The sequence below is a fragment of the Larimichthys crocea genome, unplaced genomic scaffold (genome assembly GCF_000972845.2).
Source record: "Larimichthys crocea isolate SSNF unplaced genomic scaffold, L_crocea_2.0 scaffold288, whole genome shotgun sequence".
NCBI lineage: Eukaryota > Metazoa > Chordata > Actinopteri > Sciaenidae > Larimichthys > Larimichthys crocea.
The window spans coordinates 372,296-386,160 of record NW_020853787.1 but is presented as its reverse complement, the minus strand read 5'-3'; the positions used below and the strand labels follow the sequence as shown (position 1 = coordinate 386,160).

The following is a 13,865-nucleotide window of genomic DNA, read 5'->3' as shown; positions in this document are numbered from 1 at the left end:
GCCTGAGGCTACAGTTGGTGGGAATCCAGGCCCTGAGAGTGCAGCTGTGGGTTCAGATCCTTTTCAAATCAGGGGGAAAATGTCATTAAAATTTAAACCGTTCAACAAAAAGAATCACTTATTGTCATTTTATGAAGATTGTCAAGTGCATGTGTAGGTTTGTAGTGCGTCTGACCTACAAACTCAGCACAGCGAAGGTATGTAAAGAAAGGAACACACATTTTTTTGTAATGAATTGGCAGCCAGTCTCGTCGAATCCAGATAATCAGGGAGATTTGCTGCATTTTCTGCCCTGCTGATTCTCACTACCCTTTGCAGCAAACTTCACCAAGCTGAGAGTTCATGTGTTTTTTTGTGTTTTTTTTACAAGACATCTCCTCAAGATTATCTTTTGTACACTGGCTTGTTTTCTAAGTAGTTTCACATGTGGGCTTGCAATCATTTAGACAAAGGCTGGCAAGGGTGAAGATTTATCTTGTGTGATCGATATACTTGGGACAGAATTCAATATCTCCAATCCAACCCTGCTGCTGCTGTCTTATCTTCTGCCAGTGCACTGAAGCATTTTATACTTCTGGAAGAAGCCGCTCATTCTTCTGAAAGAACAGCCTGGTGTGTTAGATACAACAGGCCCACAGAATAGCTGATGCCGTTTGGAAATATTTTAATTTTTTCTTCAAGAACAAAATATAAACCCGGCTCAGACACCCCTTTATATAATAAGCCATTGAAACTCTTCAAATATTTACAAAAGATAGAAAATAAAACATAAATAAATATAACCTGCGGCTGCTGCTCGTGGAGAGACTGCTGCGGTCTCCTCGTAACACTTTAAACTATAGTAGTTTTATGACTGTTTGTCTGTGAGCCTAAAAAGAGAAATCACAATGTCTCTATGGTCTTGGACAGTTCCGTTAAGATTAAGAAAAAAAAAAAAAAAGTTTAGGCGAGAAATCATAACAAAAGCGTCAGCTGCTCCACTGACTGTCAGGATCCAGCAACAAATCAGTGGGATACTGGCACATTTCGTAGTTGTTATTGCTAAAACAAATAGAGCTTGATGGATGTGACTGGAAGTGAAATAAGTCTGTACAGTGGTAAATACGGTGGAGCAGCTTTTTTGTAGGTAGAAATCTTTTAGTTGCAAACATTATCTTGTGTTTTTCAGGAGGAAAAACAAAACAGAGCTGTTAACATGGTCAAAATATTGGTGCACACTGACCCCTACTGGTTACTCGTGGTGAGGACAAGCACAGACCTAATCAACCCAATAGGGCACTTTGTATAAGAAATACAATTAGTATTTAAACAATAATTATACATAAAAAATTCCCAAAGATGATACAGCAATCTTACAGCTTTCCAAAGTTCAGACTCAGTCTTAATCATACCTAAACACAGGATGTTAAAATAGCTTTTCGTTCATTGTACAATCTCGGCAGAAATAAAATCGACTGAGAAATCTTATGAGAAGAGTGCAAAAAGCAAACAATGGCATCATATGGCTTACTGATGTGAAAAATATGTATCCTTGTGAAAGCAGGAGCAGACTTGTCACGTTGCGTCAGGTTTTTTTTTTTTTTTCACAGCTTTCAGGAGTCCAGTCTTTAAGCCACCACAATGCTTAATCTCCATACCAGGTGAAGCAGCTGGAAACAGCACGGCGGTTCCAGAGCAGGCACTTCAGTACTGGCTGTTCTGCAGTCTGACTGGGATTCAGTTCAGTTGACTTTTATTGAGCCGGGCAGCGTTACAGACACCAAAAGTCAGGTAACCCCTTTTCAGTTCTCGTTGCAGACAGCCATGAAAAAGTCATCCAGAGTGCTGATCCGTTTGAGGTATGATCCATCCAGGGGCGTCCAAAATGTTCGCCTGGACTTGCACGTGTTCAACTGTTGCCTGAAATTGAAAAAACATCAGACACATGTTAAAAGAATCACTACTGAACAACACAGTTTAATAAATATGCAGGTTATGTCATATTTGAGGAGAGCATGATCGCCCTCGCTCACCTTCGTCGTCAGAGTCGAATCCAAAGATGTTCAAGCACTTCTGCATTTGGAGATGACTCTGCAGATCTTCGGCACTGTTGAAAGTGGCAAAACAGTTGGCACATCGTTGTCTCTGCGGAGCAGTTGTAACCTTCACCTGCTCGGGAGGGGGACTTCTTGCAGAACACATCTTCCTTCGTTTTGGCATGGTGATGTACTTCTCATCCAGGTAGGCTGTAGGTGGCGGACGCAAGTATGGTTTCTTGCCATATTCTGCAAGTGTGTCCTTGCACACCGTAGATTTCACTTCTTCAGTTGGCGCTTTTCCGTTCATGATCACAATGTAGCCAGGGGAGCTCATTTTAGGTTGCGGTGTTTCCACTGATGTTTTCACCTCCTCAACTACGGAGCTCTCCACTACCTCAGCAAGTGGTTGGACTTCAGTTTTTGACTCTGCAGGCTTCTTAGAAACACCCGGATCTTTGCTTTTCTTCTTGACAGTCTTTGTGTGACCTTCTTTATCAACCTTGCGCTTCTTATTGGCTTTGTTGGGGTCTGAATTTTTTGCGACATGAGGTTTCTTTGATTTTTCCTTTTTTGTTACCTTCTGCACGTTCTCTTCAGTGGCAGAGGGTGGAGAAGTCATTTCATTTAAGCCGCTAGCTGTGGAAGTAGGGAAGGAGGAACCAGAGGTGTCAGGAGTTGCAATGGACGATTCTTCTTTTGCTTTTCCTTGCACGTCAGGAGAACCTTCTGCTGCTGTCGTTTTAGCCTCAACCTGTTGTTTGACGGATTTTGACTTGGCTGTCTTTTTCAAAGATGTTGTGCATGGTTGTTTTTCCTTGACCGTTTTTCTGTCCCCTGTTTTATCTTTGTGTTTATTTGCCTTGCTTGAGTCTTTCTTTCCTTCTTTTGTCGTAACGTGAGACTTTTCTGCTGTTGCTACCGTGTGTGTTTTTGTTCCTGAGGTGGTGGGTGATGCATTTATCTCATTTAAACTGTTAGCTGGGACAGTAGGCACAGAATCTGACTGGGCAGGATTTTTCAAAGCAGACTCAGGACATTTTTTCTTCAGCTCTGTGTTGACTTTGCCATTTGCAACCTTGTGCTTCTTTGACTTGCTGGAGTCTGAAGAAGCGGCTCGTTTTCTCGCTTCATGCACTTTCTGTGTTTTGTCAGTGGTGACTGATTGATTTAAACTGCTGTGTGTCACAATAGGTGTAGAGGCATTTTGTTTAACATGACCCTTCTTAATCTGCTTGTTTATTGATTTCTTGGACTTTGATTCATCGACAGATGCTTCTGTGGTTTTGACTACGTCTTGGACGTGCTGACTCTTGTCTAATTGTTTTAACTCATTGTTTACATTTGACGTCTCTGCAAGCTTAGTGGGGTTCCTCTGGTCTGTTTTTTCTTTGACAGTTTCATTGTTTTGACCAGTAGTAGTGTTTTCATCGTGTACAGCTTTCTTTGACTTAGGAGGACGACCTCTTCTTTTAGGACCTTTAGCGTTTACTTGGACCTGCTTTTTCTTGAACTTATGGCTCATTTTTGCATTGTGTCTTAATGATGATGAGATGACTCTGTGACTCTTGAGCGATCTTGCATTTGTTACTTTTCTTAATGTATGCCTTAGTCTCAGATTAGGAGTGGCGGGCTCTGTGGATGTGTCTTTGTTAGAAAGATTCTTCAAGACATGCAAATTCTTGGTCTCTTTGCTCTCTTTCAACTTCTGCTTCAATAGAGATGCTCTGACTGTGGTGGAAGAAGGAGCCTTAACATGTTTTCCTATTGATGAGTTAAGTGTCGTTTGTCCTTTCGATTTACGAGTAGCCTTTACACTCTCAGTCTTATTTACAGCAGTAGTTGCAGTTTCATATTTTGTGTTATGATCTGGTTGTTTCTTTCCAGCTGGCGTGTTATGTTTGTCACCCGTTGACTCATTTGTGTTCTTGGCTGGTTTGGGGGTTTTGGAAGAATAGTGATCTCTTTCATGAAGGTTCAGTGCCCATAGACAAATAAATAGTTGAGAACAACCAGGAAGGCAGCACGCTGCCTGCAGCGGATTGTGCTTCCTGGTGTGGCGTCTCATTTCTATTCCGCTTTTAAACCTGGCAGTACAACCCTGATGAAGGCATGGATGCCGAGGAGTGAGTCTGTGTCTTTCAACATGGTGTTGAAAATGTTCAAAACTCCGCAGAACCCTCATGCAAATACAACACTTGCGGTTTCCGATACGGAACGCCAGTTGCAAAGGTTTGATCTCACCATAGTGATCTTCGAGAGCATGGTATAGGAGTGCGACACGATTTTTGGACAGATCTGTAGACCAAGCACAACCATTCACAGGACAGCAAACCTTCTCTTGTAGCTCCACATTTTTCTGTTCAGTAACTTTCCCATCTTGTTTTGTGGCTTTCTTCTGGACCTGCAGAGATTCTGTCTTCTTAATTTTATAATCAGTCGAACAGCTGAACTTTTTATCTGCCTGAACTGATGTTGCAGAATCCATTCCTATATTTTGGTTTTCTTGCAACCTGGGATGTTCAGCTCCATCACTTGGAGACAGTCTACATGGCTGCTTAGATTCTGAGCTTTTCGGTCTGTTAAGCTCTTTCTTTTTGCCAATATGCCCGTTAACCATGTTAGGAGTTTTACTATTAAGGTGCTTTGATGCGTTTTGTTTCTTTTCTTGTAAAGATGGACCATTCACTGGTTTGTCATTGGATCTTAACTTTCTGGATCCAAGTGGAGATGAAGCTTGAAGGCAGACAGATGTTTTTCTTGATCTTCCACTGCTGCGGTACTCAGGAGACATGTTTGTTGCTTTAGCTTTGGCAGGGGGCTTATGTGTGGAGGTATCTTTGGTCTCAGAGACCATGTATTCTTGGGCACTGTTGCCAGCAGACTCTTTGCTGATCTTCTTTAGCTTCTCAATATGATCAGACAGGTGCATCATGGCCAGGAGGTCATCTTTGAACATTGTCCCACAGAACATGCACTCGTCTTTACGATAATGGAACATGGCATGTGCTACAACACGACTTCCCTTAAACACCTTGTTGCAGAAGGTACAACAGAATTCCAACTTTGATTCCTCCGATTCCACAGGTTCACTGTTCTCAGATGTTTCTGGAACAATATCCCAAGTTTCCTCATCCTCCATTTGCACATCAGCATCTGCAGAGACCCCCAGTCCTGGTACAGAGCAGCTGGAGGTAGTATGTAATTTGTGAGGAACTTTAGGTTTACTTCCAGCTCTGGAGTCCTTGGAGGCACTGTTCTCTGGCTGTCTGTGAGCAAATGTTCCAGGTGCAAGTTCAGTAACCATTTCAGTTACTAATGTCAAAGCAGATATGTCATTTATACTGTCCTGATCTGTAGGTGTACAAGTAGTGACTGTTGTACCTCCTGGGACTTCCACCTGTTGTAATCTGGAAATGCTGTTGCTGACATTGGTGAGCACCTCTGGAGCAACTGCTTCAGCCTGAGAGGAGAGTGAGTTCAGTTCAGTTTGTTTCACATCTCTAAGAACATCTTGAGATTGTGAGGGCATGGGACCAGTAGCTTCCGTGTTTGAAAAGTTGGGTGTATTGGAGACTTCCTTAGTAACTACCATGTGATTGTTATCTGAGGTCTGCGAAGCATCAACTGAACTTGTGGTTTTTGACGAGTCTTTAACAGTTTGCGCTTTAGAGACCTTATCTAGACCTGAAGACTGAGACACTTTACCCACTGTTGGGGTTTGTGAGGCAATCGTGACTTTCATCTCAACAGCAGACTCTTCACAGAGCTGTCTTGTTTGAGCTTGCAAGACCTTATCTAAAACCGGTGATGCTGTTGCTTGTGAAGCAGTGACTTTCATCTTAACAGCAGACTTTTCAGAGAGCTCTCTGGCTGAAGAGGTCTTACGTGAGACTGCTTTTGCAGACGGAGCTTTAAGGACTTTTTCTGAAACTGGGAATTCTGTAACTTCAGCTGATGGTGGTGTTTGAGAGGTAATTCCACCTTCCATCTCAGCAGCAGGCTTTTCACACAACTCAATCTGTGGATCTTTTGGAGGACTTCCTTGCACAGAGGATCGTGTGATTGTTGATACTGAGCCTTGAATATTCGACACATTGCCTTTTCCTTTCTGCCGGCGAGCATAACAATGCAACTGTTGTGCAAACATTGCTGCATCCCGTGCTCTAAGAATCACCTCTTTGCGGTGTACAGTCTTTGCAGGTGATGATGTGGCAGGAAACTTCACTGTGGGTTTGTACAGAAGGACTTGTGGGAACCCTCTCTGTCTGTTGCAAGTGTCCTCGATAAACGTACCCAGCAGTTCATTGTCTGGTAGGGAGAGCTCAAGAATTACTTGTGGAGGGTTAGACGGTTGAACACAGTCCAAAGAAAATCCTTTCTGGTGTTTGCTGTCGTTTTCACTTGCCAGTAAATGAGAGTTTACTGAAGATTGTTTTGCATTGTTCTTGATATGACCAGTTTCAGACCTCTTTTCGACAGATGGTCGATGGTGCTTTTGATGTTTCAGTCCATGCTTTTTGATCTTCGGAGAAACATTATTCTCTCCAAGAGTTCCTGAGTCTTCCAGAAGCCACTTGGGTGTCCTAATCCTCCGTTTTGGTGGGTTCTTCTCTGAGAGTCGTGTAGTGCGCCTAAGTTCTCCATACCCAACAGCTACTTTGTCCTTTACTCTGTCTAGCTGCCAAAATGAACGTCTCAAAGGTTCAGATGACCCGTATTTGCCTTTCTTCTTCACAGCGTGGTCATTTAGCCGTGTTTTGCCTGGACCCATCCTTAATCTTTTGGATGCAGTGTCAGTATCCTCTTTATGGTGCCGCTTCGTGGCTGCTGTCTGAAGTGCTCCTTGACTTCCTCCTTGATGTACTGATGTGCTTGATCGGAAAGCAGGCTCTTTGGTGCAGTAGTTGAGGATCCATTTGTCCTCCATGATTTCCTCGAGGGCAGCACTAACCCCCTTCTCGCTCATCAGCTTCAAACAGTTGGTCCGCAGAGCAATGAGGTTCCAAAACTCTGGGTCAAAATACAGGTCCTTCTTTAAGACCTAAGGAGGGACAGAAAGAAAATGTTTTGGTACTACAACATGGGAAATTGTCAAGCAACAATGTCAGTACTGGTGGACTGGCCATGAATCCTAAACTATGGTTTTTCTTAGTCATCATTTGTTAAAATGATTGTAAAATTTGTGCTCTACCTGCAGGGTTTCGAAGCGAATGTGATTTGGGATGGGGCTGTACTCCACATGATATTCCTGATCAGGATGCATGTAAAGAAGATACACAATCTTGTAGGCCTCAACAGTGCGTTCTAGGAAGAAGACAAGAAGGGCACATGCCCGGCAAACTTCCAGGTCATTGGGTAGCAGGACTGCAATGGTTTTGTAGATTAGGGACTTGGTGATGACATCACAGGAAAGGCAAGACTCCAGGGCATTAGCACAAAGCTCCACGCAGAATTGGATACCATCTTCACCCAGCTAATGAGACACAATCAAAAAGGGACATGGTAACTATCCAATACATAGAAATACAAACATCTGAACAAATACATTCAAATTTTTAATATTAAATTTCTGTCTCACTTCTTGCAGTACAGCTCTGATGAATGGAAATATGGAGTTGACATTGGTGGAAGACAGCATCAGCTGATGAATCTCCTCAAGCAGAGCTTTCTTAGATGTTTTCAACCGACAATAAAGTTTACTCCATACGAAGACAAGATCACTGCAAATAAGAAAAATAAAATAAAAAAAGAAAACAATAATAATGAAGTAGACAAAAACAATCAAATATAAGATCACAGCAGTGCATAAATTGTACAGTTAATCACAATCCAGATTTTACTTTACTTACCACAAATAATACATGTCTCCCTTGCAAAGCTGCTGGGAGAGGAAGGCTCTGCTGAGGGCTAGGAGCAACTCATCCTTTTCCTCACACTCCAAACTACAAATGATGTGAATTGCATCTTTACCACTAAAGTCAGCCACCTGAAAAAACAGAACAATAAAAGCAGAAGCTTAGCCTTAAAATTCTCATACTTAAAATTTAGTTGCATGGTAGCCGAGCACATGGCCAACCAACCTCTTCGTGTAGCCTGTCATGCTGTGAAGTTTTGAAAAGCCACGTGAGGTAGACCTGGAGGAAGAACAAGTGCTGCCCTGCTGTGGGATGCCAAGCACAACACTTAGCCAGGGCCATAGCCTCACTGACCCGTTCACAGGATAAGAGGTAGCGCACCCGAAGCTCAAAGAACACCGGCAGCTCAGAGGTGATGCACCCATCCACTGAAAAACCAGGAAAGAGATGGATAGCGTTTGAGTTTACTTTGATACTGCTAATGCTTCAGAGATTAGCAGGAATTCAGATAAACCCTGGACCATATTAAAAATTTATAATGTGCCAAGATTCAACTTCAGGTACATACTGGAGTCAAACTCTTTGATTTGTGTCTCATGTTGAGGCATAAATCAAAGTTTTATGAGCCGTCAACGTACGCAACGAGGACCAACTCCGAAGCAACAAATACTTTGGTGTAGTCAAGGTTATCCATGTTACCTACCTTCACTCTGAGGTAAACTGGACTCACTGAGGATTGCCTGTAAGGCTGGGCAGGCCCAAGGCCCGCCACCCCGAACCAACCGCTCAACCTGAAGTAAATGAACATTCTGATGCCTCGCGAGGGCCAAATGACATTCCTGAAAGAGCAGAGAGAACAATATGTTTTGTTAAAGCTCTAAAGAGCGCCACCGGTTTAAACAGCTATTAGATATTCAACTATAACTACATCTATACGTCGTTTGGTTGCTTCATTCTCACCTGGAATGTAACAGTGAAGTGTTTCAGCGGCTCCTGATGCAAGTCCTTCTGGTCAAAGAACAGCAGCAACTCAAAAACACTCCTGTGAACAGATCAAAACTGTTTGGCTTCCATCTACAAATCGACACTTTGAAACAGTTTGAACCGGCTTTACAACTTTGATACGGATTGTGATAAAGACTACGTCACAGGCGGTTAAACAAATATAAAAAAATATTGAATATTTTAATTGTGTTTTTACAACCCAAGACGTTATTTACCCAATTACTTCTTACTGCGTGATGTCTGATATTTTATTTGTGCTTTGTCAAGTGCCTATTGTGCAAGACAAGTTATCTAAGGGGCCAATAAAGGGTTTAATTCATTCATAAACCAATGTGAGATTTGAACCGCTGCATGAAACTGAACAAAGCAGGAACTCAGACACAACAATAAAATATAGATCTGACCTACTGAAGCTCTCACAGACATCACTGACCTGGCATGATGCTAGTCATGGTTGCAAAGACACTCTCAAACAAGGTGCTACCGGCTTCGCTCCGGACCTTAGTTTGCATTCACGGCACCTCAGTGGCTGTCGCCTGTAGCAAATTCATCTGTATTCACATAATGATGACTTGAACTGCAGGTTTGACAAGTTTAACTTCTACACTGAGCATTCATATTCCTGATGCCACATTCAAATATCCATTTGAACTGTAATGACACACAACTGTCTGTTTGTAGCAGTTTGCCTGCAGAGGGTGCTTCACTGTCAGCTTGCCCTGTTGACCGGTCTGTCAACTAAGCCGGAAACATTTTATGTACAACAACAACAGCAACGGGGGACACTAGTGAACAAAACCATCCTGAACGGTCGAAGTATTTCTGGTTCAACACTCAACTGTCATTGCTCCCATTTGATTTGTTTGTCTGTGCCACAGATTTTACTTGAAGACGGCAAACACTGAAAACAACATTAGGGAGGTCTGTGTACTTACAAGGCCAGACTACTGAGTGTGTGCAGCACATGATCACAGTTTGATGCAAAGAAGGTGGAGGCTTGGGCGAAGTAGCGGAGCGCCGTCTCGAGGATCCTGAGCTGAGGCAGCGGCACCTGCCAGCGAGAGGCGTACTCCTCCACCAGCTGCAAAGAGGGAAAGCAAACATTTTGGTAATTATACTAGACTAGAGACTAGAGACACACAACATTTAGAGCTGTGACGACACGGTCGCATTCGGACAGGAACCGGCTCTGCGGCGGAAATGACACTCTACGCCGTCTTTTTCAGTACTGCTGCATTCGTCTCGCGTACAGAGCAACGTGCTGGAAAGCTTCTTGTGATAAATTTGGTGTTGCCCCATTGTTTGTTTTTGTCGTGAACAAGCCGCCGGCTGAAGGGGATGGATTTCCATTTTCGGTCGTGGCCAATCGATGAGCCGGGTTTTCTTCTTCCTCGTAGTGCCTCAGCATTCGTTTGGGACAGTACCGCCCTCAAACGAGTAGGTTTTGTGACTGCATGACGATGCCCGGGCGGCTTGGGTGAACCAAACCAAATGAAGGTTTTCAGCATTCCCCGCCCAAACAAACAGAGTCTCCGGGACTATCCTGGTTTTCTCTGTTTAATAACATGCTAAATGTAATATGAGTTTTTCAGACTGATCGTCAGACAAAACGAGACACTGACCGACCTCATGTTTACGTATATCTGCACATTTATAATATCCTGCATGCTGTGAACCTGTCAAATATTTGCACATTTCTGCACAACAGCTCTTTCATTTTAGAACGCAGATATTTATATTGTCTATATTTTTTTAAATACTTGATTCCTTGTTCGTGTTTTGTCTATGTTCACCTGTCAGGTCCTCTGTTCTGTTCTTTAACTGTATCTGTGTCTATGTATGTTTGATGTTCGTACTAAGAGAGCAAAGTGTAACCTTGTGTGTGCTCACAAACCTGGTGAATTTAAGTGATTCTGATTCTTATATTGTTACTTACTGTTTGTTTTGCACCAATAACACCAAGACATCTGATTAGATTCTGATTAAAATAATAAGTTAAGTTAAATAAGTTGCAGCCCTAGAAACCAAAAACTGATTTTGGTACATGACATAAAACTCCTAATCTTGTTCAAATCAAATTTTTCATTCACCTTATATGACAAGCGTTTTGACAGTCACGCTTGCAGCGCCCCTTAAACACACTTTGCACTGATAAACTCCGCCTGCAACCAAAAACGTGACACTTTGCACTCACAGCTGACTGTAAACACACAATGTGCTTACATTGCCCTCTAATGGTGGAGACCCAAGACATTCACTTGCAGCTGAGGAATCCCATGAATGTCCCTGTCAACAGTAGCGATGCACTTAAAGCCTTTGTCCCAATCAGTGAAACTAGTTGCCCGACCAGTAAAGCTGTGGCACATTGTGAAGCCTCCTTTAATCTGCTGTTTTTACACTGTGTAAAAGCTTGAATTTAAAGGTTGAACCAACAGGAAAACAGCATTGTTTATGACTCCTCTGTCATTATTACAGAAATCCACAACAGCTGACACTTAAACACACTTTTCTATTGGCTGTGATTGCTCTAACTATATAATATTATTATTTGTATCATGGTCACTTTCTTTGCAATATTTCTTACACTCACTTTACATTACAATACTCTTTTTATATATCATGCCACTTTTATCCTCAGTACTTGTCTGTTTGAAGGTTGATTGTTTTTCCTGTTTATTGTAGGTTATAGATTTGTCTGTTTATTGTGTTTTTTCTAATTCTGTAGTGTATGCTACACTTTCCTCTGCTGCTGTAACAAGTACATTTCCCTGTGGTGGGATGAATAAAGCAGACACGGGGACTTGAGACTTGAGACACAATGACTTGAACGAGTGTTATTCACATCATGTTTTCAGTATGAATATGAAATGTGAATATAAAATGTATTTATTATTATTTCTTTTTATTTTAAATAATGTTGATGATTGCAGTGTGGGATGCGGGCTGAGAATAACGTCACCGCTTTCGATCTAAAGATCACTTTTGCCATCAATAAATAACTAATAATTACGTTTATCACTGTTTTGTTTGATTCCATGATGTATTTTACTGAACATGAGTATTTACAATACAAATATTTTTTAACAGGTTGGTGTTTACTTACACTTACTTATATATTGCCTTTCACTTTATTAAGATCAGATTCTGCAGCTAAAATTACAATACGCCAAAGATGACTTGACCAAGAAAAAAATACTTGACACTTGCACCTTGTCTGGAATAAGATAATCTAATCTGAAGTCAGGGTGCGACACAGGCACTGATGTTATGTTAGCACCATCTACATGTTGCTATTTGGAGTTTAGCCGTGTCATTAAGCCACATTAAAGTTACATTTATCACTGTTTTGTTTGATTCCATGATGTATTTTACTGAACATGAGTACTTACAATACAAATTTTTTAACAGGTTAGGAACATTTGCCGATGTTTACTTACTTATATATTGCCTTTCAGTTTATTAAGATCAGATTCTGCAGTTAAATTTACAACAATACACCAAAGGTGACTTGACCAAGAAAAAAATACTTGACACTTGCACCTTGTCTGGAATAAACTAATCTAATCTGAAGTCAGGGTGCGACACAGGCACTGATGTTATGTTAGCACCATCTACGTGTTGCTATTTGGAGTTTAGCCATGTCATTAGGCCACATTAAAGTTAGATTTAATTTACAATACAAATATGTTGTAACAGGTTGGGCACATTCGCCAGTAATGTTTACTTACAGTTACTTATATATTGAATTTCACTTTATTAAAATCAGATTCTGCAGCTAAAATTACAACAATACGACAAAGGTGACTTGACTAAGAAAAAAAATACTTGACACTTGCACCTTGTCTGGAATAATCTAATCTAATCTGAAGTCAGGGTGCGACACAGGCACTGATGTTATATTAGCACCATCTACATGTTGCTATTTGGAGTTTAGCCGTGTCATTAAGGCACATTAAAGTTAGATTTCATTTACAATACAAATATTTTTTAACAGCTTGGGCACATTCGCCAGTGATGTTTACTTACAGTTACTTATATATTGCCTTTCACTTTATTAAGATCAGTTTCTGCAGCTAAGATTATAACTATATATTATAAACAATACGACAAAGGTGATTTGATTTGAACAAGAGAAAAAGAAATACTTGACACTTGCACCTTGTCTGGAATAATCTAATCTGAAGTCAGGGTGCGACACAGGCAGTGATCTGTAGCTGCACCATCTACATGTTGCTATTTGGAGTTTAGCCGTGTCATTAAGCCACATTAAAGTTAGACTTCATGACACGCGTTGTTAATTTTAGACTACTAAATCACAAGTTAGGGGTTTAACTAACGCCAGTTTGGCTGGTTAAACGGCCGATGAGACGTGCTGTGTTGTAAAAAGTTGTCCGGTCGGTTTGGTAAACATTCAACCGTCCCCCCTGAGCGAGCTAACTAAATCAGGAGGCTAGCTGGGGTGTTAGCTCGCCGAGCTAAACCAGTGAGCGACCGTTTGTGACAATAAAACCGATTTAAACACTTCGATAGCGCCACATGGATCTAAACCCGGGTTATAGAGGTGTCATATTTAACAGACGTTACGGTAATGTGTGTTTTTTTAAAGGCGAAACGAGGCTAACTGCCGTGTAACGGCCAGTTCTGGGGGAGGGGAGGCGGAGGTGGAGGGGTGGGGGGTCGGCTAACATCTACGAGCTCGTCTTCGACAACAAGCCCGACACCGACACCGACCGCCGGCTCGCCTTACCTTGCAGAAGTCCGAGCAGAACGGCTCGCCATCGGCTCGCAGCTCGTCGCCCGTGTAGCGGTTCGACAAACTCTGTAGTTGTTTGTCAAGCGCCTCTAAGTCGCACGCACTGCCCTCCTCCGCCATACTGACTGTCGAGCCTTCCTCGTAGCATCTAGCCACCAACACAACACACACACCGCCACGGTCAACGGTTCGGCAGCGAACGCCCCGCGCTGATTGGCTGCTGCCGATTAAGCG

At 42.1% G+C, this 13,865-nt stretch overlaps 1 protein-coding gene across 3 annotated transcripts; it reads right to left on the bottom strand.

The window, feature by feature from the left end:
- Positions 1-644: 644 nt before the first annotated feature.
- On the bottom strand, positions 645-13,827 carry LOC104937636 (uncharacterized). 3 transcript variants are annotated; one of them, XM_027276062.1, is made up of 10 exons: positions 13,626-13,827; positions 9,814-9,959; positions 8,834-8,915; positions 8,577-8,712; positions 8,099-8,301; positions 7,868-8,004; positions 7,597-7,738; positions 7,210-7,491; positions 2,013-7,059; positions 645-1,899 (listed from the first exon to the last, which is right to left on the bottom strand). In XM_027276062.1, exons 1-10 carry the CDS (start codon positions 13,749-13,751, stop codon positions 1,889-1,891), a joined length of 6,312 nt encoding a protein of 2,103 aa, XP_027131863.1. In that variant the 5' UTR covers positions 13,752-13,827; the 3' UTR covers positions 645-1,888. The 3 variants fall into 3 exon arrangements, with proteins under 3 accessions (XP_027131863.1, XP_027131864.1, XP_027131865.1); XM_027276063.1 differs by lacking the exon at positions 13,626-13,827 and adding an exon at positions 9,312-9,429 and having other exon boundaries at positions 9,814-9,929; XM_027276064.1 differs by lacking the exon at positions 13,626-13,827 and adding an exon at positions 9,312-9,414 and having other exon boundaries at positions 9,814-9,917.
- Between the last annotated feature and the right edge of the window lie 38 nt (positions 13,828-13,865).

Coding starts and splice junctions, on each gene's coding strand:
- LOC104937636 (XM_027276062.1), bottom strand. CDS start 13,751: ATGGCGGAGGAGGGCAGTGCGTGCGACTTAGAGGCGCTTGACAAACAA. Junction 9,960..13,625: donor TCTGCTCGGACTTCTGCAAG/GTAAGGCGAGCC, acceptor CCCTCTTTGCAG/CTGGTGGAGGAGTACGCCTC. Junction 8,916..9,813: donor ACACTCAGTAGTCTGGCCTT/GTAAGTACACAG, acceptor ATCTGTTCACAG/GAGTGTTTTTGAGTTGCTGC.